Source organism: Callithrix jacchus, chromosome 3 (genome assembly GCF_049354715.1).
Source record: "Callithrix jacchus isolate 240 chromosome 3, calJac240_pri, whole genome shotgun sequence".
In the NCBI taxonomy this organism is placed as follows: Eukaryota; Metazoa; Chordata; class Mammalia; order Primates; family Cebidae; genus Callithrix; species Callithrix jacchus.
Genome location: NC_133504.1, coordinates 192,535,178 through 192,560,345, shown reverse-complemented (window position 1 = coordinate 192,560,345; position 25,168 = coordinate 192,535,178). Strand labels below are relative to the sequence as shown.

The window sequence follows — 25,168 nt, the reverse complement described above, 5'->3', positions numbered from 1 at the left end:
GAGGACCCAGCTTCCCAACTGTAAGGGCAGCAGCCAGTGCCCACCCCTCCCTATCCAGGGGTCGGGGCTGCTGACAGCAGCAGCCTAGAACTCAGAATCAAAACAACCCTGTCTCCATGAGGGCCCCAGCTGACTGACTCCATTACAGACAACCTTTGAGGATCCCTCCCAGATGCCCCAGACAGAACAGGCAGTGGGTGTCTGTCCTTCCCGCTGTGTTTGTATGATGCATTCTGGGTCTGTGACGGACGACGTGGATTAATTCTTTAGAAAACACCTCCCTGTCTTCCAACCCACACGAACTGGAAGATGGACCAAGCTGGAGTCTAGGTATTGGACAACCAGCGACAGCAAATGAGAAGGAGCTGCAGTATAGTACAACCCAGGAAGCTTTATTCATCTGCTGCGGCTCCAGAGAGAGGCTGGGAGGGTCACTCATTTAAGTATGGTGTCCTCTTGGGCTGGAAGGTTAGAAGAAAACCACAAGTTATTACACTCAGGAAATCTAAAAAGATCACTTCAGCTTCCCAGTTGTTTTTTGAGACAGAGTCTTGCTCTGTCACCCAGGCTGGAGTGCAATGGTGAGATCTCGGCTCACTGCAACCTCTACCTCCCAGATTCAAGCCATTCTCCAGCCTCAGCCTCCTGAGTAGCTGGGATTATATGTACCCACCATTATTCATGGCTAGATTTTTTTAGACAGTTTCGTTTTGCTGCCCAGGCTGGAGAGCAGTGGCATGATCTCAGCTCACTGCTACCTCCATCTCCCAGGTTCGAGCAATTCTCATGGCTCAGCCTCCTGAGTAGCTGGAACTACAAGTGCCCACCACCACATCTAGCTGATTTTTTGTATTTTAGTAGAGATGGGGTTTCACCATCTTGCCCAGGCTAATCTTGAACTCCTGACCTCAGGCAATCTGCCTGTCTCGGCCTTCCAAAGTGCTAGGATTACAGATGTGAGCCACCAGCACCCAGACATGCCCAGCTAATTTTTGTAGAGATGGGGTTTCACCATGTTAGTCAGGCTGGTCTTGAACTCCTGACCTAAGGTGATCGGCCCACCTCAGCCTCCCAAAGTGCTGGGATTACCGGCGTGAGCCACCTTGCCCGGCCAGCTTCCCCACTTTAAAACAATCCACATCTACTTAGCTCTGCTTAAATGTCCTCCTCCATTTTCCTTATCCCTGCACAAAGCTGAGGGACAATGTATAACGTAGAAGAGCCAGTGTCAGGCGTACCTTCTGCCAATTCCTTGGCAATCCGTTTCAGTTCATCCTGCTTCTTCTTCTCCTCTGCCGCTATCCTCCTCTCCTCTTCTGCCCGAGGTTTTAGGTAACCTGTTTCAGGGAATGAACTTCACTGGAAGTGCTGCATGAAAGGAACTGAGTCCACAGGTCGAGGTATCTTCAGCGACGCTGTGAACCAAACGCACCTGCCGCCCCTCTCTTTACGTCAGTGCGGTCAAGGCTTGACCTTCACCCTAAAGAGTCCAACCCAGAGGCTACGGGGTCCCTGCTGTTCTCCCCTCACGCACTGGCTCACTCGTCCTCCGCAAACAGGGACTGCCTCCCGCCAGACCTCAGCACTCCAACACCCACTCAGCACCCGTTTTCATCAAGAAGCAGCCGTTTTCGAGCCCCCCGCCCGGGCCTCAGAAGTCTGAGCTTTGAATGAGCTGATTTCCAGTAAGCCCAACCTCCCCGCCGCGCTCTCGGGGCCACGCTCGGTGGAGGACAGGGTCCTGCATCCTCGCATCCGTCCCAGCCCCGCTTCCAGAGCCGGAGTTCACCGAATGGTACAGGAGCTCCCCAGGAAGGCCGAGTAGACCCCGCCCCCGCCCCGCCCGCGGTCACTCACTGTAGCGCGTGGCTCCGTAGGCCATGCCGAGGAACAAGAAGGAGTAGCGGCCGAGCTGCGAGAGAGGACGGTCAGAGGCGGCGGGGCACCGGGCTCGCGGGGCAGGGGTTGCGGGAGGAGACGGGGCGGGGTCCCGGGGTAGAGATCGCAGGAGGTGTAGGGGTCGGGTCGCCAGGTGGGGATCATGGGAGGGGAGGGGGTCGAGGGTCGCAGCCCGCGGGGTCGGAGCTGCGGGGAGGGACACGAGGGGGCCAAGGCACTGGACGGCGGCTGCGAAGCCTGAATCACCTTGATGAGCGGAGAGACCTGCACCGGCGGCGCCATCTTGTTCCTGACCTTCGCACCGGAAGCACAACCCGCAGACCGAGGAGGGCGCCACACAAGCCCGCAAAGCCGTTGAGGCAAAGGCAGAGCTGGGCGGACGCATGCGCTATTAGCTGCGAGAAAGCGGAGGCGGGGAGCGCCCCTGGCGGCCGGAGGGTGCCTGAGTCCTCCTGCGCGGGGTGACGTCACAAGGTGCGCAAGTGCACACGAGCTGGGGCGTGCGCAGATGACCTCCGGCTGCGCCTGCGCGGTTGCTGCATGAGGCGGGGGTCTGCGCAGAGTGGGCCGGGGGGGGGCGGTCCACGCTCGAGACCGCGGACCGGGGCGTACTCTGCCCTCCCGCGCGGGGCGTCCGGGGCCTGAGATCGGGGCGGCTCGGGCGGGTCCAGCCCCGCGGCTCGCGCCCACCTGAAGGCGGCCTGGGCAGGGAGCTGGGGGTCCCGGGAGCCGAGTGTGAGCCGAGTGCAGGCGGCTTCCGGTGCGGGGCCGTGGCCTCTGGCCGGCGTCTGTCTCCTGCCGGGCCGCGGGAGCATGGCCTCCAGGCCCCTTTCCTGTGGCTGCTCTCCTGGGAGCACCGGGCCACCCGCCCGTCCCCGCGGATCCCCCATCACTTCCGTCCCGAGGAGGGGCTGGGGAAGACCAGCCCCCAACAGAGGCTGCTCCCTTGTCCCCGACGCCAGCCCTCGGGACTCCACAGCCCCGAGCTCCGAGGCCCACCGAGACCCAGGCCTGGGGACCACTGAGCGCACACTGGTCTCTGCCGGCCCCTGTCCACGTCCCGAGGTGCTGACCCGCCAGCCCGGTGGACAGCAGGCCGGCAGTCGGTGGGGAGCCTCGCCGCTCCCACGTCCTGGGTCTTCCTGGAGGCAGCCATGCCTCTCGTGCGGGGCCACCCACGGGCCCCCTTTAGCAGTGAGGCAAGGCCTCCTGTGTCCCAGTCTCCCGGCCCTGCACGGCTACAGGCAGAAGCGACCGGAGAACCGTGGCTGGGGCCCGGCTAAGGCGAAGCATCACAGACTCAGGTCGTGCCCCGCATGGGGAGGACCCACGAGCCTGGCGTTCGGAGCCGCCTCTGGCCTCTCCTGGCTTGCTCTGGGGTCCAGGCTCTGGGCCTGTCTGCTTGAGAAACCGGGAAATCACGGGGCTGTTTCCTGGGCCGGGGATACCGAGGCCGATCCTATAGGGCCGCGGACGGGTGGCGGTTTGTGGCCGGTTAGGAGCCCGGGCCGCACAGCAGGAGGTGAGGAGCGAGGAGGTACCAGGGCCGCCGAGCCCCGCCCTCTGCCGGACCAGCCTCCGCGTTAGATTCCCACAGGAGCATCGACCCTATTGCGAACTGCGCGCGCCGGGGATCTGGGTCGCGCACTCTTTATGGGAATATAATGCCTGGTGAAATGAGGTGGAACAGTTTCATCCCAGAACCTTCCCCATACCCTCCCACACACGGGAAAACTGTCCTCCATGAAACGGTCCCCGGTGCCAGGAAAGGTGGGGACCTTTTAGGGGCCACCCGATCTTTTCTCCAGCTTCTGTGAGGTGCCCTGGAGCCCCTGAAGACTCCTGCCCGAGGCCTCTACCTGAGCCCTGTCCTCGGGGCCAGAAGCAAACCCCAGCGCCTCCCACTGCTCGCTGAGGAAGTCGCAGGTGCTGGATCCACAGAACCGTCCTGGCCCCATAAAGCCCCTCCTTTGGCTGGGGCAGACGCCCTCAGGGGACAATGGGTTTTCCCTTCACTGGACTTTAAAATAAACTAGACTCCTCAGCAACTCCTGCTTCCAGAATCAAAAATAAGTGTCTCTGGGGCCCAATGTTGGGGGTGAGGGAGACATGCCAGCAGCTGCCACTGGAGGCGGGGCGTGTGTTTTCACCAGCAGAGAAAACACACTTGGGCACACACACTGCCCAGGGAAGACCCTCTGAAGCCGATGGAGCCTGCCTTTGCTCAGGGCCCTTTCTGGGGCTTAGTGGGGGCAGAGGTCCCACCTGGCTCAGGACACCGCCCACCGGGGCCTCTGCAGCTGTCCGTCAGCTGTCAGGGCAGAAGCCGATACTCCCCCGGCTCAGGCTCTGCTGCTATATTTAGCGATGTGCTCAGACTCCAGCGGCCTGGGACCCCTCTGCAGGGGGCTCGGCAGCCCTTCTCAGATTCCCGGTGGCCCCGGGGTGGGAGGGGGCTCCCAACCATGCTTCCCCCTTGGGTGTGGTTCTCCCCACTCTTGCAGCCCAGCAGTGCCCCTGGAGGTCACACCCAGACCTCACTGGACTGGGAGCAGGGGATGCCGCGGCCCTTGCTCCCAGCCCCAGGTTCCCAAACCTGGTCAGACATTCGCCCCTTGCAGGCTGTCCCAGCTCCTCCTGGGTAGGTTATGCCTCCCCGGGTCCTCGACCTCAGTCGTCTATGCTGCATGAGGCCGCTGACGCCGGGGACAGAGCCCCAGCATCTCAGGGGACGCCGACTGTGAATGTGTCCCCCGGGGGGGGGTAGGACCTCGACTCGGGACTGCAAGTGGCACCTGTCTTTTTAGCTTTGCAGACACGGTGGCTCCCCCAGAGCCCCCACCTGGCTGCTGTGCCTACACACACTCGCTCCCACCCCTCCCCCCCCGCAGCCCAAAGGGGCAGCTGCCCTGGGTCCTACTGCATGCTGCCTCCCACCCAGATGCAGGCCTGGGGGCTCTAAGAGCTTGTTTTCTGCTCAGCCTGCAGGCCTCCTCCTTGATTCTGCTTGGCCTGCCGACCCTGCTCCCACCCCTTGGACCAGGGCACCTGGATTCTGACCCTGAGGTGGCCTCCGACATCCGGTACCACCAACAGACCCCAGGCCAGGTCCCTCCCCCAGACTCTGCCCTGAGGCCACGTTATAGGGGGAAGAGCAGACTCAGGGTCCTGGCGGCCCCATCCCGGCCCATCTGAGCAGCCTGGTCATCTCCAGGGTACCAGAAATGTCAGCACCCATGGGCCAGGCAAGGAGCTCCCAGCCATGAGGTCAGAAGAGGTGGTCCCAGGGCCAAGGCTATGGACTGACTTTTCTGCCACCGAGGCAGGGAGAGGCGTGGACACCCCTGACACACAGTGTGCTTGGCAGAAGCCTGGTGACCAGCTGCAGTCGCCCCCAGTAGCTTTGTGCAAATCTAGAAAAGATGCCCCTTCCTCTGGCTCCTGCAATTCCAGGGTGCCCAGGCTGCTGGCCAAGAGCATGTGCAGGTGGCCCTGGTGACACCCAGAATCCTTGGGAGAACAAAGCCTCCCTGGGGGCAGGGGACACGTGGGGTGGGAGGTAGTCCTGGCCAGAGGTGCCTGGGGGGGCTGGGGACCTTGCGGGGTGGGGCATGGCAAGGGTGTGAGTCACTGCTGGGCTGTCAAAGCTCACTCTGCAGTTGTCCAGTCCCCTGGGGTGGCCCCAAGCCTGTCCTTGTAGGGAGTGGCAGCCGGAGTCCGAGCTTCCCTGGGGGACCAAGCAGGAGCTTAAGATGGGCAAGAACCAGGGCTCTAGGCAGACGCATTGAAGCAGGCAGAACCAGGCATGGTAAGCAGTCCACCATGCAGGCCTGAGGCAGGCGTGTGACTGTGAGCTGTACCGTATGTGTGTGCGTGTGCACAGACAAGAGCCTGGGCGTGCCTGTGCATGTGTGTGACTATATAGGTGTGGGCATGTGCTATGTGTGTATATGTGCATGTGTGCACTCCACACTCACATATGCATGAGTGTATATGCATATATGTGCATGTGTATATGTGCATATGTGCACAAGCGTGTGTGTGTGCATGTGTGATCGTGCAGTGTGTGAGTTCAGGTGTGGGTGTGTGTTTTGTGTTCATGTGTGTGTGTGTGTGTGAGACCATGCGGGTGTGGGTGTGTGCTGCATGTGCATGCATGTGCTGTGTGTGCATATGTGAGGGTGTGTATGAGCGTATGTGCGTGTGTGTGACCGTGCAGGTGTGGGCGTGTTTTGGGTGGTAGGAGGTACATGCTCCTGCCTTGGTGAGAGTCAGAGGTAGGATGAGGGGGTTCCTGGCCTTCATGAAATGCCGGTACCCAGAACAAGCCCACCCAGAGTCCACTTGCCCCTCAAGCCTTCAGAGGCTGAGCTGGCTGCTGCTGGACCAGGAACCCTGACCCCTGTGTTCCATGGGCATCTGGGAGCCACTGTCCCTCCCCAACTCCCTGTGCTGAAGCTGTCACTGCCTCCCCACCCCCACCCAGCTGCCCAGGCTTGAGGCTGGTGTGCCCTTCAGCAGTCTGGCCCCCTCCAGCCCCAGGGCTGAGGTCCACCCTTCATCTGAGTTACCTCTCTCAAAACTCCAGGTGCCCTGGAGGGTTTCCTCAGCCGTGGTGCTTCCTTTGCAGGCCAGCAGGAAGACCAAGAAGAAGGAAGGGGGGGCCCTCCGGGCCCAGAGGGCGTCATCCAACGTCTTCTCCAACTTCGAGCAGACTCAGATCCAGGAGTTCAAGGAGGTGAGACTCTCCAGCCTCACTGGGAGCCCCTGTCCTCACTCGGGGTTCTGAGGAGCCGGGAGCAGCGGGCAGGGGCAGAGCCCATCCGGGCCAGCAGCACAGCAGCCCTGGCCTTGGTTCCCAGGCGTTCACACTCATGGATCAGAACCGAGACGGCTTTATTGATAAGGAGGACCTGAAGGACACCTACGCCTCCCTGGGTAGGTGCCCAGGCAGAATGCCTCAGCCCTTGAAGGAGGTGAACACAGAATGTCCTCCAGCCCCAGACGCCCTGGCCCCTCCTCCTCGAGTGGATCTAGGGCCCCGAGGCTGCAAGGGGATGGCCCTGGCCTTCTTTGGTTCCATCAGAGCTGGTAGCGAGCGTCCCAGGGTGAGACAGGGTGGGTGGTATAGCCCACACCTGGAAACTTGGAGTGGGCTGTGGGCTGCTCCAGGGAGGGGCCGGTGCTCCGGTGGGATGCCACAGGCAGCCAGGCAGCTTGCCCCCAAGCCGGACCACAGAGCTGACACAGGGTATGCAGAATCTGCCAGCTGAACCACAGAGATAAAGGGTGTGGGGACTTTGCTGTGCCAGATCACAGAGCTGGGGGTGGGGAGGGCCTGGAGACCCTGCCCAGCCAGACCACAGAGCTCAGGGGGAATGGAAACCATGCCCAGCCTCTGCAGCACAGCCCAAGTATGGTGGGGACCCTACCCTCCCCAGCCTCAGTTCTCCCTGTGGGATGTTCTGTTCCCAGCAGCTGCCTGTGGCCTGAGGCAGTAGGGCATAGGGCTTCGGTCCTGCCCTGGGAGCTGGGGAGTGATTTCTCCTTGGGGTGGGAGGGTCGCAAGTGCCCTACTTTCCTCCCGGCCCTGCTTTCACCAAAGTAAGGAGAACAGCAGCTCCCAGCACCTTCCCAAACTCTGTGTCACCTCCTCCCTCAGCGCTTAGTCCTGGGGCTCAGGATTTGGGGTGAAATGAACACAGATGCACCCCCTGTCCCACACGCCAGAGCCAAGCTCCTTCTTCCCACTCCCTTCCCGTCCCTCCCATCTACCTGCCTGGCCTGGTGCTGGAGTCACCTGCTGGGGGGACAGCAAACGCAGCAACAGGCCCTGCCCCGTGACGCCCCCGAGTCTGTGACAGGCAAGACCAACGTCAAGGACGACGAGCTGGATGCCATGCTCAAAGAGGCCTCGGGGCCCATCAACTTCACCATGTTCCTCAACTTGTTCGGGGAGAAGCTGAATGGTGAGCACCGGTGGGACAGGCCTTCCCCTCCTAGTTCATTCCTGGCACTTAGAGATCCAGTAGACGTTTCACATAAAAATCCTTCTTTTCCGGCTGGCTGCGGTGGCTCACGTCTGTAATCCCAGCACTTTGGGAGGCCAAGGCAGATGAATCACCTGAGGTCAGCAGTCTGAGACCATCCTGGCCGACATGGTGAAACCCCATCTCTACTAAAAATACAAAAAAAAAAAAAAAAAAATTAGCCAGGCATGGTGGTGCATGCCTGTAATCCCAGCTACTCGGGAGGCTGAGGCAGGAGAACCACTTGAACCCAGGAGGCAGAGGTTGCAATGAGCTGAGATCTCACTCCAACCCAGTGAGCTGGACTGCACTCCAGCCCAGGCCATAGTGTGAGACTTTGTCTCAAAAAAAAAAACAATCCCTCTTTTCCAGTCTCTGGAGAGGCCCTAGGGCCTGGTGCTCTGGAAGCCAACAGCTGTGGGGCCCCATCAGCCGCATCAGAGCTGTGAACTCAGGCCCTCAGGCCCCCACTCCTGCCCCACATGCTGTCTGACCCACCGCCAGGGACCTCGGTCACCACTCGCCCCCAGCTCCAGGCCTGGGCTGACCCTGGGCCCCGTGAGTCATTACACCCCAGGGCAGGAGTGCCCGACAAGCTCCCCTAGGGGTCAGGAGTGGAGAAGGCCTTCAGGCAGAGGACACCTTGTGGCAGAGGCTGGGAGTCCCGGGAGAAGGGGTCTGGCCTCCTGCCAGCTGCCCTTGGCAGCCGCAGCAAGACTGCGACTCGGAAGCCCGGGGCTGAAGGCACATTTGTGGCAGGTACCGACGCAGAGGAGACCATTCTAAACGCCTTCAAGATGCTGGACCCAGATGGGAAAGGGAAAATCAACAAGGAGTAGTGAGTGTCCGGGTCGGATAGGGCGGCCTGGCCTCCAGGGGTCCCCAACAATCTCACCCTGCGCCAAAAGGGACAGTCAGCCACCAGAGAACACGCCCACCTCTCCAGCTCTGACCAGCGTTAGGGTCACCAGGAGCAACCCAGGATCCCAGCTGAGTGGGGGGACCAGCCTTGCCCACTGCAGCAACCAGCTGCCGGTGCCTGGGGGCACTTCCACTCAGGGCACTCCTCCATCTGCAGCTCCTTCCAGGTGCTGAGGATGCGGCAGGCACTTACATGTCACTTCCCTCAGGCTCTGTCCCCATGAGTGGCCCCCAGAGGGACCCCAGCAGTGATGGCCGCTGAGTGTGTCCTCTAAGTTCCCTTAGGCTCTGTCCCCATCAGTGGCCCCCCAGCTGTCCCTGCCCAGCAGTGAAAACCCCTGAATGTTGTGGGAGGGGACCTGCCCCAGGGCCACACGCCTGCGGACGGGAGTGTGGTGAGCAGGTGCACTGTGGGGGGCTCTAGAGCACCTGAGCCCTACCGAGGAGGCTCCTGCGCCTCCTCATCAGGCCGCACTGATCCCCTGACCCCCTTTCCTGGTCCTCAGCATCAAGCGTCTGCTGATGTCCCAGGCTGACAAGATGACGGCGGATGAGGTCTGGCGCCCCGCTCCCCTGCTCGCACGGGCCTCTGCCAAGCCCAGGAGGGGAGGGCAGGGCTTCCGGTGTCAGCTGGGGGGGACGCGGGGCCGGAGCGGCCGCAGCACCGCGGTGGGACCCAGGACAGCAGACAGGCAGGGGAGGGGCTCCCGAAGTGCCCGTTTGAGGGCGGGGTCAGCGGCTGGAGCGTCTGTCCTGGCCTGAGGGGCGGGGCTCACAGCTAAGCCGTCCCGCAGCCACCCCCCACCCCCGACCCGGGACCCCGCTTCCAGCCCCAGCGCCACCTGCCAGAACCCCCGTCCCCGCCACACCCCACACGGTCCTCCCCTACGTTGCTGAAGGGCCCAAGCCCGGCACCTGGACCCAGGCTGTGGCTGCAGCCGCCGCCGCCCCCCACCAGCACCGTCCCCAGCCCCCTGCTCCACCTCCCCCGGCGCAGAAACCACACCGGGCCGCTGGGGGTTCGCGCCTGTAATTGGCCCGCAGGAAGCCCCTCACCCCGCACCGGCCTGAGCGCGGCCCCCGTCCCCGCGGCAGGTGGACCAGATGTTCCAGTTCGCCTCCATCGACGCCGCGGGCAACCTGGACTACAAGGCGCTGAGCTACGTGATCACCCACGGGGAGGAGAAGGAGGAGTGAGCCGCGGCCCCTTCAATAAACCTGGACGCTGGGACCTGCCTGCGAGTCTGAGTCCGCTCGCCGGGGTCACTAGGCGGGGGGCGGGGCGGGGGCTCCAGGGCCTTCTGGATCCTCTAGCGAGGCCACACCCGTGCGCTCCGGAGTTGCGGCGCTGCGCCCAGGACCCCGTCCCGTCCCGCGCCCTCTCCGTCCATCCCGGGCCTAAGGCCTGGTCCGGGTTCACACAGCGTCCTCCGTGGTCTGGGTTCACACAGCGTCCCCCGTGGTCTGGGTACACACAGCGTCCTCCGGGGTCCGCGTCCACACAGCGTCCTCCTTGGTCCTCATCCACACAGGGGGCCTGCCTGTTCCTTGTCCACACAGCAGTCTCCCTCTCTCTCAGACACGCCTCGGGGGCTCTCCCACGTGTCCTGGGTGCACTTAGCTTTCTGGCGGGGCCAGCGCAGCCTGGGGAGACCGAACCTGCCTCCCCTTCGCGCGCCCCCAGTCGGTCTGTGTGGGGCTCTGGGAGGAGGAGGCAGGGCCCAGAGAAGTGGCCCCAGGAATGAGCTGTCCCTGAGCTTCCTGCAGCTTCCAAGCTGGGACCGCCATGCTGGGGCCTCAAGCGGTGGCTTTCGGGGGACATGCCCAGTCCTCAGTGCCTGGGCATGCGTTCTGGGTGGCAGGGGACCTGCCGGACTCGGCCTGTAGGCGCCGGTATGGAGTGTGGAAGAAGAGCACCACGATGCAGCTGAAGAGGGTGCAGAGGCCGGCCATCAGCAGCAGGGACACTGGGGACACATGGCACAGCTGTCCCCACAGCCACGCCCCGGGGCCACATATGGGCAGAACCCGATGCTGGCCCATGGTGACCCCACCACCCCTGACCACAGACTGACACTAGAGAGCCCACCCCCAGCCCCTGACAGCCCCCAGAGGTGTTTGCAGAGCCAGGTCCTGAGAGCTGGGAGCTCTGAGGTCACCGGCGAGAGGTCTGAGACATGAGTGTGCCAGCCCCACCTCCAATCACTGCCACACCTGTCCTGGCTCACCTGTCCTGCTCCTGGGGACTCCCTGTGTGGGACTTACCTGTCCTGTTCCCCAAGGACAACCCTCGTGGAGCTCACCTGTCCTGTCCCCCCGGGACTCCCCGTGTGGGGCTCACCTGTCCTGTTCCCCAAGGACTTCCTGTGTGGGGCTCACCTGTCCTGTTCCCCGAGGACTCCCCGTGTGAGGCTCACCTGTCCTGCTCCCAGGGACTCCCCGTGTGGGGCCCACCTGTCCTGTTCCCCTGGGACTCCCCGTGTGGGGCTCACCTGTCCTGTTCCCCAGGGACTTCCCGTGTGGGGCTCACCTGTCCTGTTCCCCGAGGACTCCCCGTGTGAGGCTCACCTGTCTTGCTCCCAGGGACTCCCCGTGTGGGGCTCACCTGTCCTGTTCCCCTGGGACTCCCCGTGTGAGGCTCACCTGTCCTGCTCCCAGGGACTCCCCGTGTGGGGTTCACCTGTCCTGTTCCCCTGGGACTCCCCGTGTGGGGCTCACCTGTCCTGTTCCCCTGGGACTCCCCGTGTGGGGTTCACCTGTCCTGTTCCCCTGGGACTCCCCATGTGGGGCTCACCTGTCCTGTTCCCCAGGGACTCCCCGTGTGGGGCTCACCTGTCCTGCTCCCAGGGACTCCCCGTGTGGGGCTCACCTGTCCTGTTCCCCTGGGACTCCCCGTGTGAGGCTCACCTGTCCTGTTCCCCAGGGACTCCCCGCGTGGGGCTCACCTGTCCTGTTCCCCGATGACTCCCCGCGTGGGGCTCACCTGTCCTGTTCCCCGAGGACTCCCCGTGTGGGGCTCACCTGTCCTGTTCCCCGAGGACTCTCCGCGTGAGGCTCACCTGTCCTGTTCCCCGAGGACTCCCCGCGTGGGGCTCACCTGTCTTGCTCCCGGGACTCCCCGCCTGGGGCTCACCTGTCTTGCTCCCGGGACTCCCCGCGTGGGGCTCACCTGTCCTGTTCCCCTGGGACTCCCCGCGTGGGGCTCACCTGTCTTGCTCCCGGGACTCCCCGCGTGGGGCTCACCTGTCCTGTTCCCCGAGGACTCCCCGCGTGGGGCTCACCTGTCCTGTTCCCCTGGGACTCCCCGCGTGGGGCTCACCTGTCCTGTTCCCCTGGGACTCCCCACGTGGGGCTCACCTGTCCTGTTCCCCTGGGACTCCCCGCGTGGGGCTCACCTGTCTTGCTCCCGGGACTCCCCGCGTGGGGCTCACCTTTCCTGTTCCCCTGGGACTCCCCGCGTGGGGCTCACCTGTCCTGTTCCCCTGGGACTCCCCGCGTGGGGCTCACCTGTCCTGTTCCCCTGGGACTCCCCGCGTGGGGCTCACCTGTCCAGTCAAGTGGATCCTCCCCATGCACGCAGGTGGAGAAGGACGGCTCCGAGCGTCGCACAGTCAGTGCCATCAGCACCGTCATGATGAGCATGCCCTCAGCCTGCCTGGACACACAAGGCCCTCAGCCCCCACAATGGTTGCACTGCCCACCCCCTCAGCCCCCCACTACTCTACCCACCCCCCAGCCCCCCTGCTGCACAGCCCAATCCCTGAGCTCCCCCCGCTGCACTGCCCATCCCCCTGCACCCCCCTGCTCCACTGCCCACCCCCTCGGAGCCAGGTACTACTTTGGGAAGGGTTGACATCGGGACTGTCCCTTGTGCCACCACCCTCCAGAAGGCAGCACGCAGCTCGGTCAGCACAGGCCTATCAGCTGGCCCAGCCTGCACATAGCAGGTGCTCAGAACCTTCTACCGGAGCAGGCAGGATCCCACCTCCCCAAAAAGGGGCCACATGGTGCCACCCCAGGGGGGTAGGGGTGAAGCAAGGGGAGTGTCTCTGGGGTACAGCAGGGGCAGATGGACACTCACCCCAGCACAAAGACCAGGCCCGCGGCAGCCCCCTCGCCCACGGGGAAGGAGCACTCCACCGCCAGCTCTGTGGCCACGGGGGCCACTGAGAAGCCGAAGAGCCCGAGCAGTGAGCAGGTGGCGGCCAGGGCGAGGGTCTGTCCCCGCAGCCGGGACACCTGGGGACAGTGGAACGGCCGGCAGACAGGCGGAGGGGGTGGCCATTCAGAATTGGAACTGGCTTCTTAGGGCACAGGGCGGGAGAATCCATCCCACCCAGGGGCCATCCCGGCTGGCAGAGGCCAGGCCTGAGAGAGCCCAGACCTCTGTTCCAGCCAAGCCGACAACCGCCCTCTCCCAGCCTCACCACCCACCCACTCCCCTCAGGGTGGTCTTGGCTTGAGGAGCCCCTCACCAGGGCAAAGGCCACACAGGCCAGAGAGGTCAGACACAGGCTGATCTTGGTGGCCTCGGTGAAGTGCTTGGTCCGGTCCACGTAGAGGCCGAGAGCTAGCGCGCCCAGGATCCCAAACACGATGAAGAGAGCTCCACAGAGCCCAGCAAAGCCCTGGAGGAGGCAGGGAAGAGCGGGGCCCCGAGAGGCCGAGTTATCTTCAGTGCACGCCATCAGGGTAGGGGGCTCAGGGTGGGGCCATGCGGTGTCCCCGAGACCCAGGCCCGGCAACAGAGGTTCCAGCCGCACCACTGGCTGCCTGCCGGGGTGGGGGTTCCTGCCCTGTGTCCCTGCCCCACTCCAGAGCGAAGCAATGGCTGAAGGGAGGAGCCTGTCACCGCACAGGACCCCTGGGGTGCCTGTGGCCAAGGTGGAAGCATGCCCCGAATCCTACAGCAGGCACTGATGCCAGAGGGCAGAGGGCAGCCAGAGATGTGTGAGCAGAGCAAGGCCCTCCTGCTGCATGTCTGGATGCCAGAAGGTGGCCCTGCCCTGCACACCTCCCGGGGGCCTTGTGTGGAAGGGGCACTGGGAGCCCCAGGGCCCCACCTTCCCATCCACAGAACACCGTCAGCCCCTCCATGCTGTGCCACAGCTGCCCACTTCACTGAAGCTGTGCCCACCACCGTAAGACATAACGTCCCACATGGCATCTTGAGAGGCCCACGGCACAGGAGGGTGTTCATGTGGCCCCGCCAGGGTCGGACACCAAGCACCCCAGAGGCTGCAGTGACTGCAGCCACACAGGGCGGGCAACAGAAGCAGAGCCCCTGTGGTGGGGCAGGGCTCACGCTGGAGTAGCCGCTCGCACAGAGGATCTGCTCCAGGAGGGCTGAGAAGCTGGAGAAGATCCCGATGCCTCCCCCAAAACACACAGCCAGGATGACATAGGCCTTGTTCCTCAGGAGCTGCAGGGAAAGAGCCTCTCAGCCCCGTAGCCTGGGGGCCCTTCCCAACTCCGTCCCCTCCTCAGCCTCTTGCCCCTGCCCCCAAATCCACCCCACCCCAGGGATCCCGAAGCACTGACCAGCTTGAGCCCATCCAGGAACTTCTCCGAGGTGGAGCCAGCGGCCCCAGCAGAGGGAGGGGTGGGGGGCACGCTCTCCCAGAGGCAGGTAGTGGACAGCAAGCAGGCGACGCCAGCAGGGATGGCGTAGACACCAAGCTGGGAAGGGTGTGCATGTGCATAGGTGACCACGCAGACTGGCACCGCAGCCCCACCTGCCCCAGGTGCCACCCCCAGCTCCTCCTGCCCCCCAGCTGGCTGCCTCCATCCTCTGGTCTGCAGCCATCCTCCGTGAGGCCCAGGCTCAGAGGGGCCTGCACTACTTCATGCTCAAGGGGCTCAAGGGGAGCCCTGGCTGCTAACACACCACTCACCCAGTGACACCCTCCTGGCCGACGTTAGCTTGGCATCCCCAAGCTCCAGACACATCTCACTGCTGGGTACACAGCCCCCTGACAGGCCTGAACACAGACACACGTGGGTGCAGAGGCACACATGTGCACACACATGCACATGCACACACAATACAGATGCACAAGCACAGACATACCACACACATACGATGCACATGCATGAGCATGCACAGGCACACACTACACGTGCACAGACACAGACACATGTGCACTCACACCACACACACAGGCACACACTACGCATGTGCACAGACACGTGCACACACCACACAACATACACAGGCACACTGCATGTGCACAGACACACAGACACGTGCACACACACCACACCACACAGGCACAACTACGCATGTGCACACACAGACACGTGCACACAACATACACAGGCACACTGCATGTGCACACACAGACACATGCGCACACAACACACAGGCACACACTACGCATGTGCACAGACACGCAGACACATGTGCACACACCACACAACATACACAGGCACACTGCATGTGCACAGACACATGCACACACACCACACACCACACACACAGGCACACACTACGCATATGCACAGACACACAGACACATGTGCACACACAGCACACACTCAACACACACAGGCACACTATATGTGCACACACAGACACATGTGAACACAAAACACACAGGCACACACACCACACAACACACACAGGCACACTGCATGTGCACACACAGACATGTGAACACAACACAGGCACACACTACACGTGCACACATACCACACAACACACACAGGCACATAGTACACATGTGCACACACAGACACAAATGCACACATACACACTCAACACACACAGACACACCACACACGGGCACAGGAGCAGAGACACACCGCTCACACCACACACACCCGATACACACAGGCACACACAGAAATATCACACACTGGCTAGGTGCAGCGGCTCACACCTGTAATCCCAGCACTTTGCAAGGCCAAGGTGGGCAGATCACAAGGTCAGGAGTTTGAGAGCAACCTGGCCAACATGATGAAACCCCGTCTCTACTAAAAGTCCAAAAAAAAAAAACATTAGCTGGGTGTGGTGGCATTCACCTGCAATCCCAGCTACTCTCGAGGATGAGGCAGGAGAACTGCTTAAACCCTGGAGGCAGAGGTTGCATGGAGCCCAGACTGAGCCACTGCACCCCAGCCTGGGCAGCAGAGCGAGACTCCTCAGAAAAATAAATCACACAGGCATAGGGACACAGACACGCTTGGGCACAGGACCACACAGACGTGCATGCACACACTCCACACATGCCACACAAGGGCAGCTCCTGACTCTCACCATTAGTGGAATGTCCTCGCCCTTCTTGACCAGTGCAGGGGACAGCACATTGGCCACAAGGATGCCCAGGGGGTTCGCTGGGTGGGCAGAGGCACAGGGAAACACATCAGCTCTGTGTGGCCGGCCTCATTGCCAGCCCACAGGCAGAACCTTCCAGGCCCAAGCTCCACACCCTGGCCAGAGAGCCCGGGGAGCCAAGGATCTGTGCTCGGAGCCAGAAGGGGCCTGGGGTGAACACAGTCAGGTGGCCTCCCTCCCTGGGAACTCACACATGGTGGCCAGCATGTTGGCCGTGGCTCGCTGGTGATCTGGGAACCACAAGGCAGCCAGCTTGGCCGGAGAGAAAATGACCAGGGTCTGGGCAAGGGCACAGAGGCTCTGGCCGCCCATGAGGAAGGCAAACGGGTTTCGGGTCCCAGCAGCCACACAGGGCACAATGCGTAGCACACTCCCAGCGAAGTTCAGCCACGCGCCCAGGATGGTCTAGGGGGACAGGATCAGGGATGCTGTCAGGGATGGGTCAGGAACAGGGGCAGGGATGGGGTTGGGGAACCCCAGGTTGGGGTCAGGAACTCTGCCGCCAGCCAAGTGCCCACCCCACCCTCCTGGCTCCTGGACCCCCCATCACAGCCACCCTGACAGCTCTGCTGGGCTCCCCAGCTGCTGGGACTGGCAGGCCCTGGTCCGGGGAGGAGGCATTGACTCTCATACCCAAATGCAGGGGCCCCTGCCCTGTCCCAAAGCAGGCCGTGGCGTGGGGTCCAACTCACCGCCCCGCGGAGCCCGACAGAGTCCAGGACCCAGATGGCCGCCACGCCAAACGGGATGGACACCACGAGGTAGACCAATGACAGCCAGTTGATCTGCTCCATGGACAGGCCGAAGTGCTCGGCAACGATGTCAGCCACAGGCGCAAAGCTGAGCCACAGCTGTGGGCCAGGTGGGGTCAGCACGGGGCCAGCAACCAGGGACCTACACGCTCTGGCCCAGCCAGCCTGAGGGGCACAGTGCCAGCAGGCCTGTGCGGGCCGAGGGGACACGACCCAGCATGGACACATGGCCTTCCTGCCAGGAAGGGCACCACCGTCTCCCCCAAGAGAGGGCCCCCAACAGCAGGGTCAGAGAGCACATCCTCACCCAGGACCAGCCAGAGGGGCAGACACTGAGCCTACAGGATGACCAGCCCCTCCCAGACCAGACCGGGGGCTTGAAGGCAGGGTCACCCCTAGACCTCTGGATTTCAGGCCGGCCCCACCCAAGGCCAACCTGACCTGCCCCCCCACAAGGCCCGGGTGTTTGGGCAGGATGCTGCCAGAGCAGGCGCCCCTTTCCAGCCACAGGGATTATCAAGCACCAGGACTCTTCACCCCACAGACATCTGGCACACAGCACACGTGCACACCGGGACAGGGTCCGGGCCTCCTGCAGGACGTGAGACTGGCTCATCCCTGCGGGAGGCCAAAGTGCAGTGAGCCACGGGACTCACTACAGGAGGAGGAGGCTGTTTCCCCGAGTCCACCCTGGGGCCCCCGCAGCCAGACCCAGGCTCCGCCCGGAGAAGGTCTGACTCAGCCACAAGACGCAACAGGGAGCTTGGGCAGCAGTCACGTGTCTTCCTTTTTTCTCAGGACAAGCTCGCAGGCCCAGCTGCTGCCTGCCTGGCCCCAGTGAGAGAAAGACAGGCCTCCACCGACAAAGCACATGCTGCGGAGCCAAGCCCCCACTCCAGCCTCAGCTCCGTCCCGGTTCCTTGGCCCACAGCTGCCTCACTGAGCAGAGAAGCCTCTGAAGCACGCAGGGCAGCGTGGGAGGATGGACGCTCTGTCAGCCTCCCTTCCTCCCGTCCCAGCCCCGGCCCCATCCATGCTCGTCCCCGTGGGTCCCTTTGAGTCTCGTCCAGAGCACTGGGCGGCTGCCTTCTGTGGGGGTGGGGGTGTTAACCGGGGCTCTGTGCCAACCGCCCCTTATGCTGCCCGCTGGAACCCGGGAGCCCCGGTCACCGGCTGCACGCAAGTAACCTTCAGCCTCGAGGGCACTTGGCGGGGGTGAACGTGGTTCACTGTGGTGACCCACACAGAGACCATGACAACGGCGTCAGTGTGAGGTTTCCATGTGCTCCATGATTACTTGTAGATATTAATAAAATGGTGAAGAATTGCAGTAGGACGCCCTGACTGTCCCCCCTCGACAGCCCCACCTAGGACACCCCCACCCGGGACGCCCCAACCCAGGACACGCCCCTGGACACCCCCATCCGGGACACCCCACCCAGGACACTCCCCAGGACGCCCCCACCCGGGACGCCCCCACCCAGGACACTCCCCAGGACACCCCCACCCAGGACGCCCCCACCCGGGACACCCCCACCCAGGACACGCCCCTGGACACCCCCATCCGGGACACCCCACCCAGGACACTCCCCAGGACGCCCCCACCCGGGACGCCCCCACCCAGGACACTCCCCAGGACACCCCCACCCAGGACGCCCCCACCCGGGACGCCCCCACCCAGGACACGCCCCTGGACACCCCCATCCGGGACACCGCACCCAGGACACTCCCCAGGACACCCCCACCCAGGACGCCCACACTCAGGACACCCAGTGACTCTCAGGCCTATGGAAGCTGCGCTGTGCCCTCGGATGCCCCAGCACAGCCAGGTATGGCTTCCCCAGTGCTGGACAGAGGCCGGGAAGCCAAGCCACGGCGGTGAGTTACAGCTGGCGCAGGTGTCTGTGGGCGGCAGCAGCCCCCAGGTCCATGCGGCAGAGGCCGGGCTGGCTCTTCACACCCGGCAGCAAAGGGAGAGGGGAGAGGCCCCAGGCGCCCCTGCGGCAGCCCTGACCCCGGCCTGGAGCAGCTCCTGCTCTCCGCCCTGAGCTTCCCGACCGTCCCTCCACCCGGCGCCGCCCTGAGCCCTGGGGCTGCTGCCAACTCTCGCTGCTAATTGCACGTTGGGCAGGTGCTGCCCGTCCAGTTCCGGAGGTTCCCGGGAGGGCCGAGGAGGGCACACGGGGCGGGCCGGGCTGCGGCGTGGGGGCGGGAGAGGGCGGGTGCAGCCCCGACGCCCGGCCCGGCCCAGCCCAGGAACCGCCCCCCGAGCCCGGCTCCGAGCGCCCCTCTGCTCCCGCCCGCGGTCCTGGGGCGCGGAGGGCGGACGGAGGCCCCGCAGGGCCCCTCTCCGTGACCGGCTGGGACGAGGGACCCGGGCCTCCAGCCGGAGCCACCGAAGGCCGGGAAGGTCTGGGACTCCGCGGCTGGCAGACAGCGCCCCCCCCCGGTGCCCGCGCCCCCCAGGAGAAGGCGCCACCCCCCGCCGGCTGCGGCCGCAGGAAAGCGAAACCCCGCTGGTCCGAGGGGACCGGCCGCAGCCTGCGCCTCCCCGCCCGCCCTACCGTGGCGTTGGAGCAGCTGAGCAGGCCCACGGCCGCCAGGAACACCCAGCGGCGCGCGTAGGTGCGGGGGCCCCGCTGCGCCCCCGTCTCGGCCCCAGTCGGCTCCGCCATCGTCGCGGTTCCGCGGTCCCCGCCGGTCCCCGCCGGTCCCGTCGGGCGCCCGGGCTTAAGAAGCTTCCCGCGTGGGTCGGGACCGCCCGCGGGCGGAGGTGGGGCCGGGCGGGGCCGCGGGGCCAGTTCCGACGTGAGGACTGGGAAGAGGCTCCCGCCCCGTCCAGGGTACAGGGGACCCAAAAGCGGGGTGCAAAGGCGACGGTGGACCCTCCTCCTTCCGCCTCAGGCTGGAAGTCCCTGCCACAAAAACAGAATGTCCTTCCAGAAACGGGCCCCGGTCGCAGCCTGTGTGGTCCTCAGGGTGGGCGCAGCAAAGGGGGTTTTGAAGTCACTCTGCCCAGCATTTCCTGACAGGGGCTGTGGACCCCAAATGCCTGAGGATCCAGCAAGCCACAGGCCCCCGAGGCCAGCCTGGGAGAGGAGGCCGGGTGCTTTCCACGGAGCCTCAAATCACACCAGCCCCTCAGTACCCCTGTGGGAGGCAGAGAGTAGGAGGGGCGAGGTGCCCTGCCCAAGCAGGAGGGATGGCAGGGAAGGCCTGTGGGCCCCACCCTGGGGTAGGAAGCCCCCCACATACATTATCTGCATTTTATAATGGAGGACACAGCTGTCAGAGTAGGCAGAGGTTTCTGTGTGTTTAGGATGGAGAGGCGTATAGGTGAGGAGGGAGTTTAGGCTCAGTCTTATCTGCAAAAACCTACTGACCCCACAACTGTGCCTGGCCCACCCTGGGAGGACTCAAGGGGCTCCAGCCCTGTTGCTGAGGCCAGTGTAGGGGTGCGGTGGAGGCACAAGCAGGATTCCCCAAACAAGGAAGCCCTCTTGACCCCGAAGCAGCCCTGTTTTCTGACACTCACAATATTAATTCTGACTTTTTCTTAAACATTCGCCTACTTTCCCAGGTCCTGTCCATGGTCCACACTGGAGTCTGAACAGGCTGATCGTGAGGCCCCCGCTCTTATTGTGGGGCCTTCTGCAGGGATTGTGTGTGTGTCTCAGATAGAGCTGTCCACTTGGGAATTTTTTTTTTGTAGAGTCCCGTCCAGTAAAGAAGAGAAAATGGGGCTCACCCAGGGGTGTCCTGAGATGGGTGGGCCCCAAGGGACTTCCACTCTCTGAGATGTGTGATGGGCCTGTGTCCTCACTCTTTACCTCCTCTGCCTTCCCCCTATTTGTCCTTCCATTCATCTTCATCCCCCATTCCCCCAGAGTTCCTTCTGTCCTCCTCCTCACCTTTTGCTCACCCTGCCCTGATGACCTGGCCCCTCACAACCTTCCTCCACAGCCCACTGCCAGTGCTGGCCTGGGGACTTCCACATCCCCCCAGCCCCACCTGGCAGAGGGGGAGTTGCAATGCAGGCTTCCCTGTTGAGGGACCCTGCTTTTGTGGAACACTGCCTCTGACAGGTGGTGTCTGAGCCTGTCACCATGATGGGGCAGCCACAGTAGCTACCTCCATCATCAAATGTCTGTTGAGGATGCTTTTTTTTTTTTTAAAGATGGGGTTTCACCATGATGGCCAGGCTGGTCTTGAACTCCTGACTTCAGGTGACCCACCCACCTCAGCCTCCCAAAGTGCTAGGATTACAGGTGTGAGCCACCTTGCCCAGCCGAGGACGCATCATTGAAGGAGCTTCTCCTCTCTACATGTCAGAGCTCTTGGGTTGAGTAGGTGAGCTCAGCAAGGCTGCAAAATGCAAGATCAGTACACACAGTCAACTGCATTGACATATACCAACAAAAAACATGAAAACCAAAATCAAAGACATTTATAATTACTCCAAGGAAAAGAAAATATTTTGGTATAAACTTAGCAAACCATCTACAGAACTTGCAAGCTAAAAATAATCATATACTATGGCTGGGCACAGTGGCTCACACCTGTAATCCCAGCACTTTACGAGGCCGAGGTGGGTGGATCACCTAAGGTCAGGAGTTCGAGACCAGCCCGGCCAACATGGTGAAACCATGTCTTTATAAAAATACAAAAAAAATTAGTATAGTAGGTGCATACTGGGCGTAGTAGGTACATGCCTGTAATCCCAGCTACTCAGGAGGCAGAGGTTGCAGTGAGCTGAGATCACAATACTGCATTCCAGCCTGAACAACAGAGTGAGACTCTGTCTTAAAAATAAAAAATTACACACCATGAATGAAAGACATCAGGCTGGGTGTGGTGGCTCAAGCCTGTAATCCCAGCACTTTGGGAGGCCAAGGCGGGTGGATCACGAGGTCAAGAGATTGAGACCATCCTGGTCAACATGGTGAAACCCCATCTCTACTACAAATACAAAGAATTAGCTGGGCACGGTGGTGCGTGCCTGTAATCCCAGCTACTCAGGAGGCTGAGGCAGGAGAATTGCTTGATCCCAGGAGGCGGAGGTTGGGATGAGCCGAGATCACACCATTGCACTCCAGCCTGGGTAACAAGAGCGAAACTCCGTCTCAAAAAAAAAAAAAAGAAAGAAAAGAAAGAAAGACATCAACAAAGAGCTGAAGAAATGGAGAGACATACAATGTTCATGGATTGGAAAATCCAACATAGTAGCAGTGTCAGCTCTCCCTAAACTGATCTATACATTTAATTTAATTCCATCGAAAGGTTTTTGTACTCGTAGACTGGGAAAAATATTTGCAAACCACATATCCAACAAAGGTCTAGTATTGAGAATATATAGAGAGCCCTCAACACTCAACAGTTTAAAAATCCAATTGGTGGGCTGGGCGTGGTGGCTCATGCCTATAATCCCAGCACTTCGGGAGGCCAGGGCAGGTGGATCACAAGGTCAAGAGATCGAGACCATCCTGGTCAACATGGTAAAACCCCATCTCTACTAAAAAAATTACAAAAATTAGCTGGGCATGGTGGTGCGTGCCTATAGTCCCAACTACTCGGGAGGCTGAGGCAGGAGAATTGCTTGAACCCAGGAGGCAGAGGTTGCGGTGAGCTCAGATCGCGCCATTGCACTCCAGCCTGGGTAACAAGAGGGAAACTCTGTCTCAAAAAAACTAAACAAAACAAAACAAATCCAATTGGTAGATGAGCATGGTGGCACATGCCTGTAGTCCTAAATAAATAAAGATAAAAATGAAAAAAGAGAAGGATCTTCAAAAGTTTATTTAAATAACGCTTAACAGACACAGTTATGGCTAAATGTGCATTTCAATGTTATTATCTCTCTTCTTTCAACCCCGTGTAGACTTCTTTTGTTTTTTTTTTTTTTTTTGAGACGGAGTGTCGCCCTTGTTACCCAGGCTGGAGTGCAGTGGCGTGATCTCAGCTCACCGCAGCATCCGCCTCCGGGGATTAAGCAATTCTCCCACCTCAGCCTCCCGAGTAGCTGGGACTACAGGCACGCGCCACCATACCCAGCTAATTTTTATATTTTTAGTAGAGACGGGGTTTCACCATGTTGACCAGGATGGTCTCGATCTCTTGACCTTGTGATCCACCTGCCTCGGCCTCCCAGAGTGCTGGGATTACAGGCGTGAGCCACCGCGCCCAGCCCTGTGTAGACTTCTATCAGCAACCCATACTAGCATTCATTAATTTCGGGTTAATGTGTCTTCTCTAAACAATATCTTGTTTAAAATGCAGCCACTGAAAACAATTACTCTGCCAAGACTGGAGGATCAGCTAGGCCGCCTTTTCAGAGGCCTTCGGGGAGGAAATTTCACCTGCTGCACTGAGACGGCCTGGCCTCTCCAGCCGCTCCTCCGCTTGGTTTATCTGCCCCTCCCGGAGAACCCCGGAGCCCAGGACCGCCCAGCACAGCTTAGGGTAAAAACAGAACCAGTGAGCCATGTGGCCTCTCAGCTACGGGCTCCTCCACAAGAAAAGAACCCTCCAGACAGGTTCCTGGGAGTGCCACTTCCCGTAGGGAGCCTCCTGGACCTGCCCGGTTCCCTGTGTACCTGCCTCGTCTCTGCGCCTGCGTGCCATCACTCCCACCTGTCTCAGCGCCTCCTCAGGGCCCGGCCTGAAGGCCCACTTGGGACGTACACACCCAGACCTGAAGGCCCGGGCTGCCCCAAGGAAACGCCGTGACTGTATCCTCAAGCATGTGGACGGTCCATCCCTTCACAGAGGCGTGCGCTGGAAAATGAGCCTGCTGATTTACCTACACAAGGGAGGGCTCTGGCCACCACCAGGCCACTGCCATTCCAGTCAGCCCACCAGAGAGGAGCCCTCCGTGTCCTCCTACTCTCCTCCCTGTCCAGCGTGGGGCTTCTGTGAGCCCTGAAGTCAGGGCACCTTGAATCTGAGCTCAGGGGCCCCTTCCTGCCTCTCCTCCACAGAGGATTTGGTGTAAATGGTAGAAGGAGCTGGTGTTCTCCTGTGTTTGTAAACGAAAATTAAAATTCTAAGCCCCTAACCAACGGATGTACCCTCCCTTTGGCAGAGGACATTCCAGATTATCCTGAAAAACTAGTTCAGGCCATGAGGGGAAGTGGGAATCAGACCAGCCTCACCACTTCACTGCAGAGACCTGATAAGAGGCATTTACCATCTATTCTTGCTGAAGCCTGCTCCCTAGAGGCTTGGTCTGCGTGAGAAAACCCTGGTCTCCACAACCTCTCATCTTAACCCAGGCGTTCCTTTCTATTTGATTCCAGGTCATTAGAATAACTCTTTCAACGAATGGCCAGTCAGAAAATCTTCACATCCACCTGTGACCTGAATCCGTCCACCTCCTCGAGCTGTTCTGCCTTACCAGACCGGACCAGTGTGCATGCTACATGTATCAATTGAGTTCATGTCTCTCTAAAATGCGTAAAACCAAGCTGGGGGCCAGGCGCAGTGGCTCATGCCTGTAATCCCAGCACTTTGGGAGGCTGAGGCTGGTGGATCATGAGGTCAGGAGTTCACGACCAGCCTGGCCAAGAGACAAGCCTGGCCAATACAATGAAACCCCATCTCTACTAAAAATACAAAAATTAGCCAGGCGCGGTGGTGAGCGCCTGTAATCCCAGCTTCTTGGGTGTCTGAGGCATGGAGGGCGGAGGATGCGGTGAGCTGAGATCTTGCCATTGCATTCCACCCTGGGCGACAAAACAAGACTCTGTCTCAAAAAAATAATAAAAATTAAAAAATAAATAAACTTTCTAGGCCGGGCGCGGTGGCTCACGCCTGTAATCCTAGCACTTTGGGAGGCTGAGGTGGGTGGATCACCTGAGGTCAGGAGTTCAAGTCCAGCCTGGCCATCATGGTGAAACCCCATCTTAAAATAATAATAATAATAATAATAAACTTTCTAAATCAACTAAGGCCAGCACAGCGGCTCACACCTGTAATTTCAGCACTTTGGGAGGCCGAGGTGGGCAGATCACTTGATGTGAGGAGTTTGAGACTAGCTTGGCCAACATGGTGAAACCCCATCTCTACTAAAAATACAAAAAATTATCCAGGTGTGGTGGTGGGCGCCTGTAATTCCAGCTACTCAGGAGGCTGAAGCAGGAGAATCATTTGAACCCAGGAGGTGGAGGTTGCCGTGAACTGGGATTGAGCCATTGCACTCCAGCCTGGGCAACAGGAGTGAAACTCAGTCTCAA

The 25,168-nt window shown here is 61.1% G+C and overlaps 3 protein-coding genes across 12 annotated transcripts; 1 reads left to right on the top strand and 2 right to left on the bottom strand.

Moving 5' to 3' along the window:
- Positions 1-371: 371 nt before the first annotated feature.
- ATP5ME (ATP synthase membrane subunit e) lies at positions 372-2,210 on the bottom strand. Its single transcript, XM_017970732.4, has 4 exons — positions 2,146-2,210; positions 1,858-1,912; positions 1,239-1,337; positions 372-461 (listed from the first exon to the last, which is right to left on the bottom strand). The coding sequence occupies exons 1-4, from the start codon at positions 2,179-2,181 to the stop codon at positions 436-438; spliced, it is 216 nt and encodes a 71-aa protein (XP_017826221.1). The 5' UTR covers positions 2,182-2,210; the 3' UTR covers positions 372-435.
- MYL5 (myosin light chain 5) lies at positions 1,852-10,084 on the top strand. Of its 2 annotated transcripts, none has more exons than XM_017970731.4 (7): positions 1,852-2,373; positions 6,530-6,637; positions 6,762-6,837; positions 7,764-7,868; positions 8,688-8,766; positions 9,356-9,404; positions 9,945-10,084. In XM_017970731.4, exons 3-7 carry the CDS (start codon positions 6,774-6,776, stop codon positions 10,044-10,046), a joined length of 399 nt encoding a protein of 132 aa, XP_017826220.1. In that variant the 5' UTR covers positions 1,852-2,373; positions 6,530-6,637; positions 6,762-6,773; the 3' UTR covers positions 10,047-10,084. The 2 variants fall into 2 exon arrangements, with proteins under 2 accessions (XP_017826220.1, XP_008991985.1); XM_008993737.6 differs by lacking the exon at positions 1,852-2,373 and adding an exon at positions 5,677-5,707.
- On the bottom strand, positions 9,864-19,643 carry SLC49A3 (solute carrier family 49 member 3). 9 transcript variants are annotated; one of them, XR_013533242.1, is made up of 10 exons: positions 19,502-19,643; positions 16,878-17,036; positions 16,377-16,590; positions 16,108-16,184; positions 14,391-14,528; positions 14,155-14,271; positions 13,325-13,477; positions 12,931-13,088; positions 12,395-12,500; positions 9,864-10,816 (listed from the first exon to the last, which is right to left on the bottom strand). XR_013533242.1 is itself a non-coding variant. In XM_035294417.3 (10 exons), the coding sequence occupies exons 1-10, from the start codon at positions 19,610-19,612 to the stop codon at positions 10,647-10,649; spliced, it is 1,407 nt and encodes a 468-aa protein (XP_035150308.1). In that variant the 5' UTR covers positions 19,613-19,643; the 3' UTR covers positions 9,864-10,646. The 9 variants fall into 9 exon arrangements, 6 of the variants coding, with proteins under 6 accessions (XP_035150308.1, XP_035150304.1, XP_035150307.1 ...); XM_035294417.3 differs by having other exon boundaries at positions 12,395-12,504; XM_035294413.3 differs by having other exon boundaries at positions 9,864-10,776; positions 12,395-12,504.
- Positions 19,644-25,168: the final 5,525 nt, after the last annotated feature.

What these genes read in the sequence shown, in the direction of transcription:
- MYL5 (XM_008993737.6), top strand. An exon ending in AGATCCAGGAGTTCAAGGAG is followed by an intron (nt 6,638 to 6,761) that starts GTGAGACTCTCC and finishes CTTGGTTCCCAG; the next exon opens with GCGTTCACACTCATGGATCA. An exon ending in GGGAAAATCAACAAGGAGTA is followed by an intron (nt 8,767 to 9,355) that starts GTGAGTGTCCGG and finishes CCTGGTCCTCAG; the next exon opens with CATCAAGCGTCTGCTGATGT.
- ATP5ME (XM_017970732.4), bottom strand. Translation starts at nt 2,181, where the DNA reads ATGGCGCCGCCGGTGCAGGTCTCTCCGCTCATCAAG. An exon ending in AGGTCTCTCCGCTCATCAAG is followed by an intron (nt 1,913 to 2,145) that starts GTGATTCAGGCT and finishes CCTCTCTCGCAG; the next exon opens with CTCGGCCGCTACTCCTTCTT. An exon ending in TGCCAAGGAATTGGCAGAAG is followed by an intron (nt 462 to 1,238) that starts GTACGCCTGACA and finishes CTAACCTTCCAG; the next exon opens with CCCAAGAGGACACCATACTT.
- SLC49A3 (XM_035294412.3), bottom strand. Translation starts at nt 17,165, where the DNA reads ATGTGTCCATGCTGGGTCGTGTCCCCTCGGCCCGCACAGGCCTGCTGG. An exon ending in GTGCGAGCGGCTACTCCAGC is followed by an intron (nt 13,478 to 14,154) that starts GTGAGCCCTGCC and finishes TGCCTCCTCCAG; the next exon opens with GGCTTTGCTGGGCTCTGTGG. An exon ending in CCTGTGTGGCCTTTGCCCTG is followed by an intron (nt 13,089 to 13,324) that starts GTGAGGGGCTCC and finishes CACTGTCCCCAG; the next exon opens with GTGTCCCGGCTGCGGGGACA.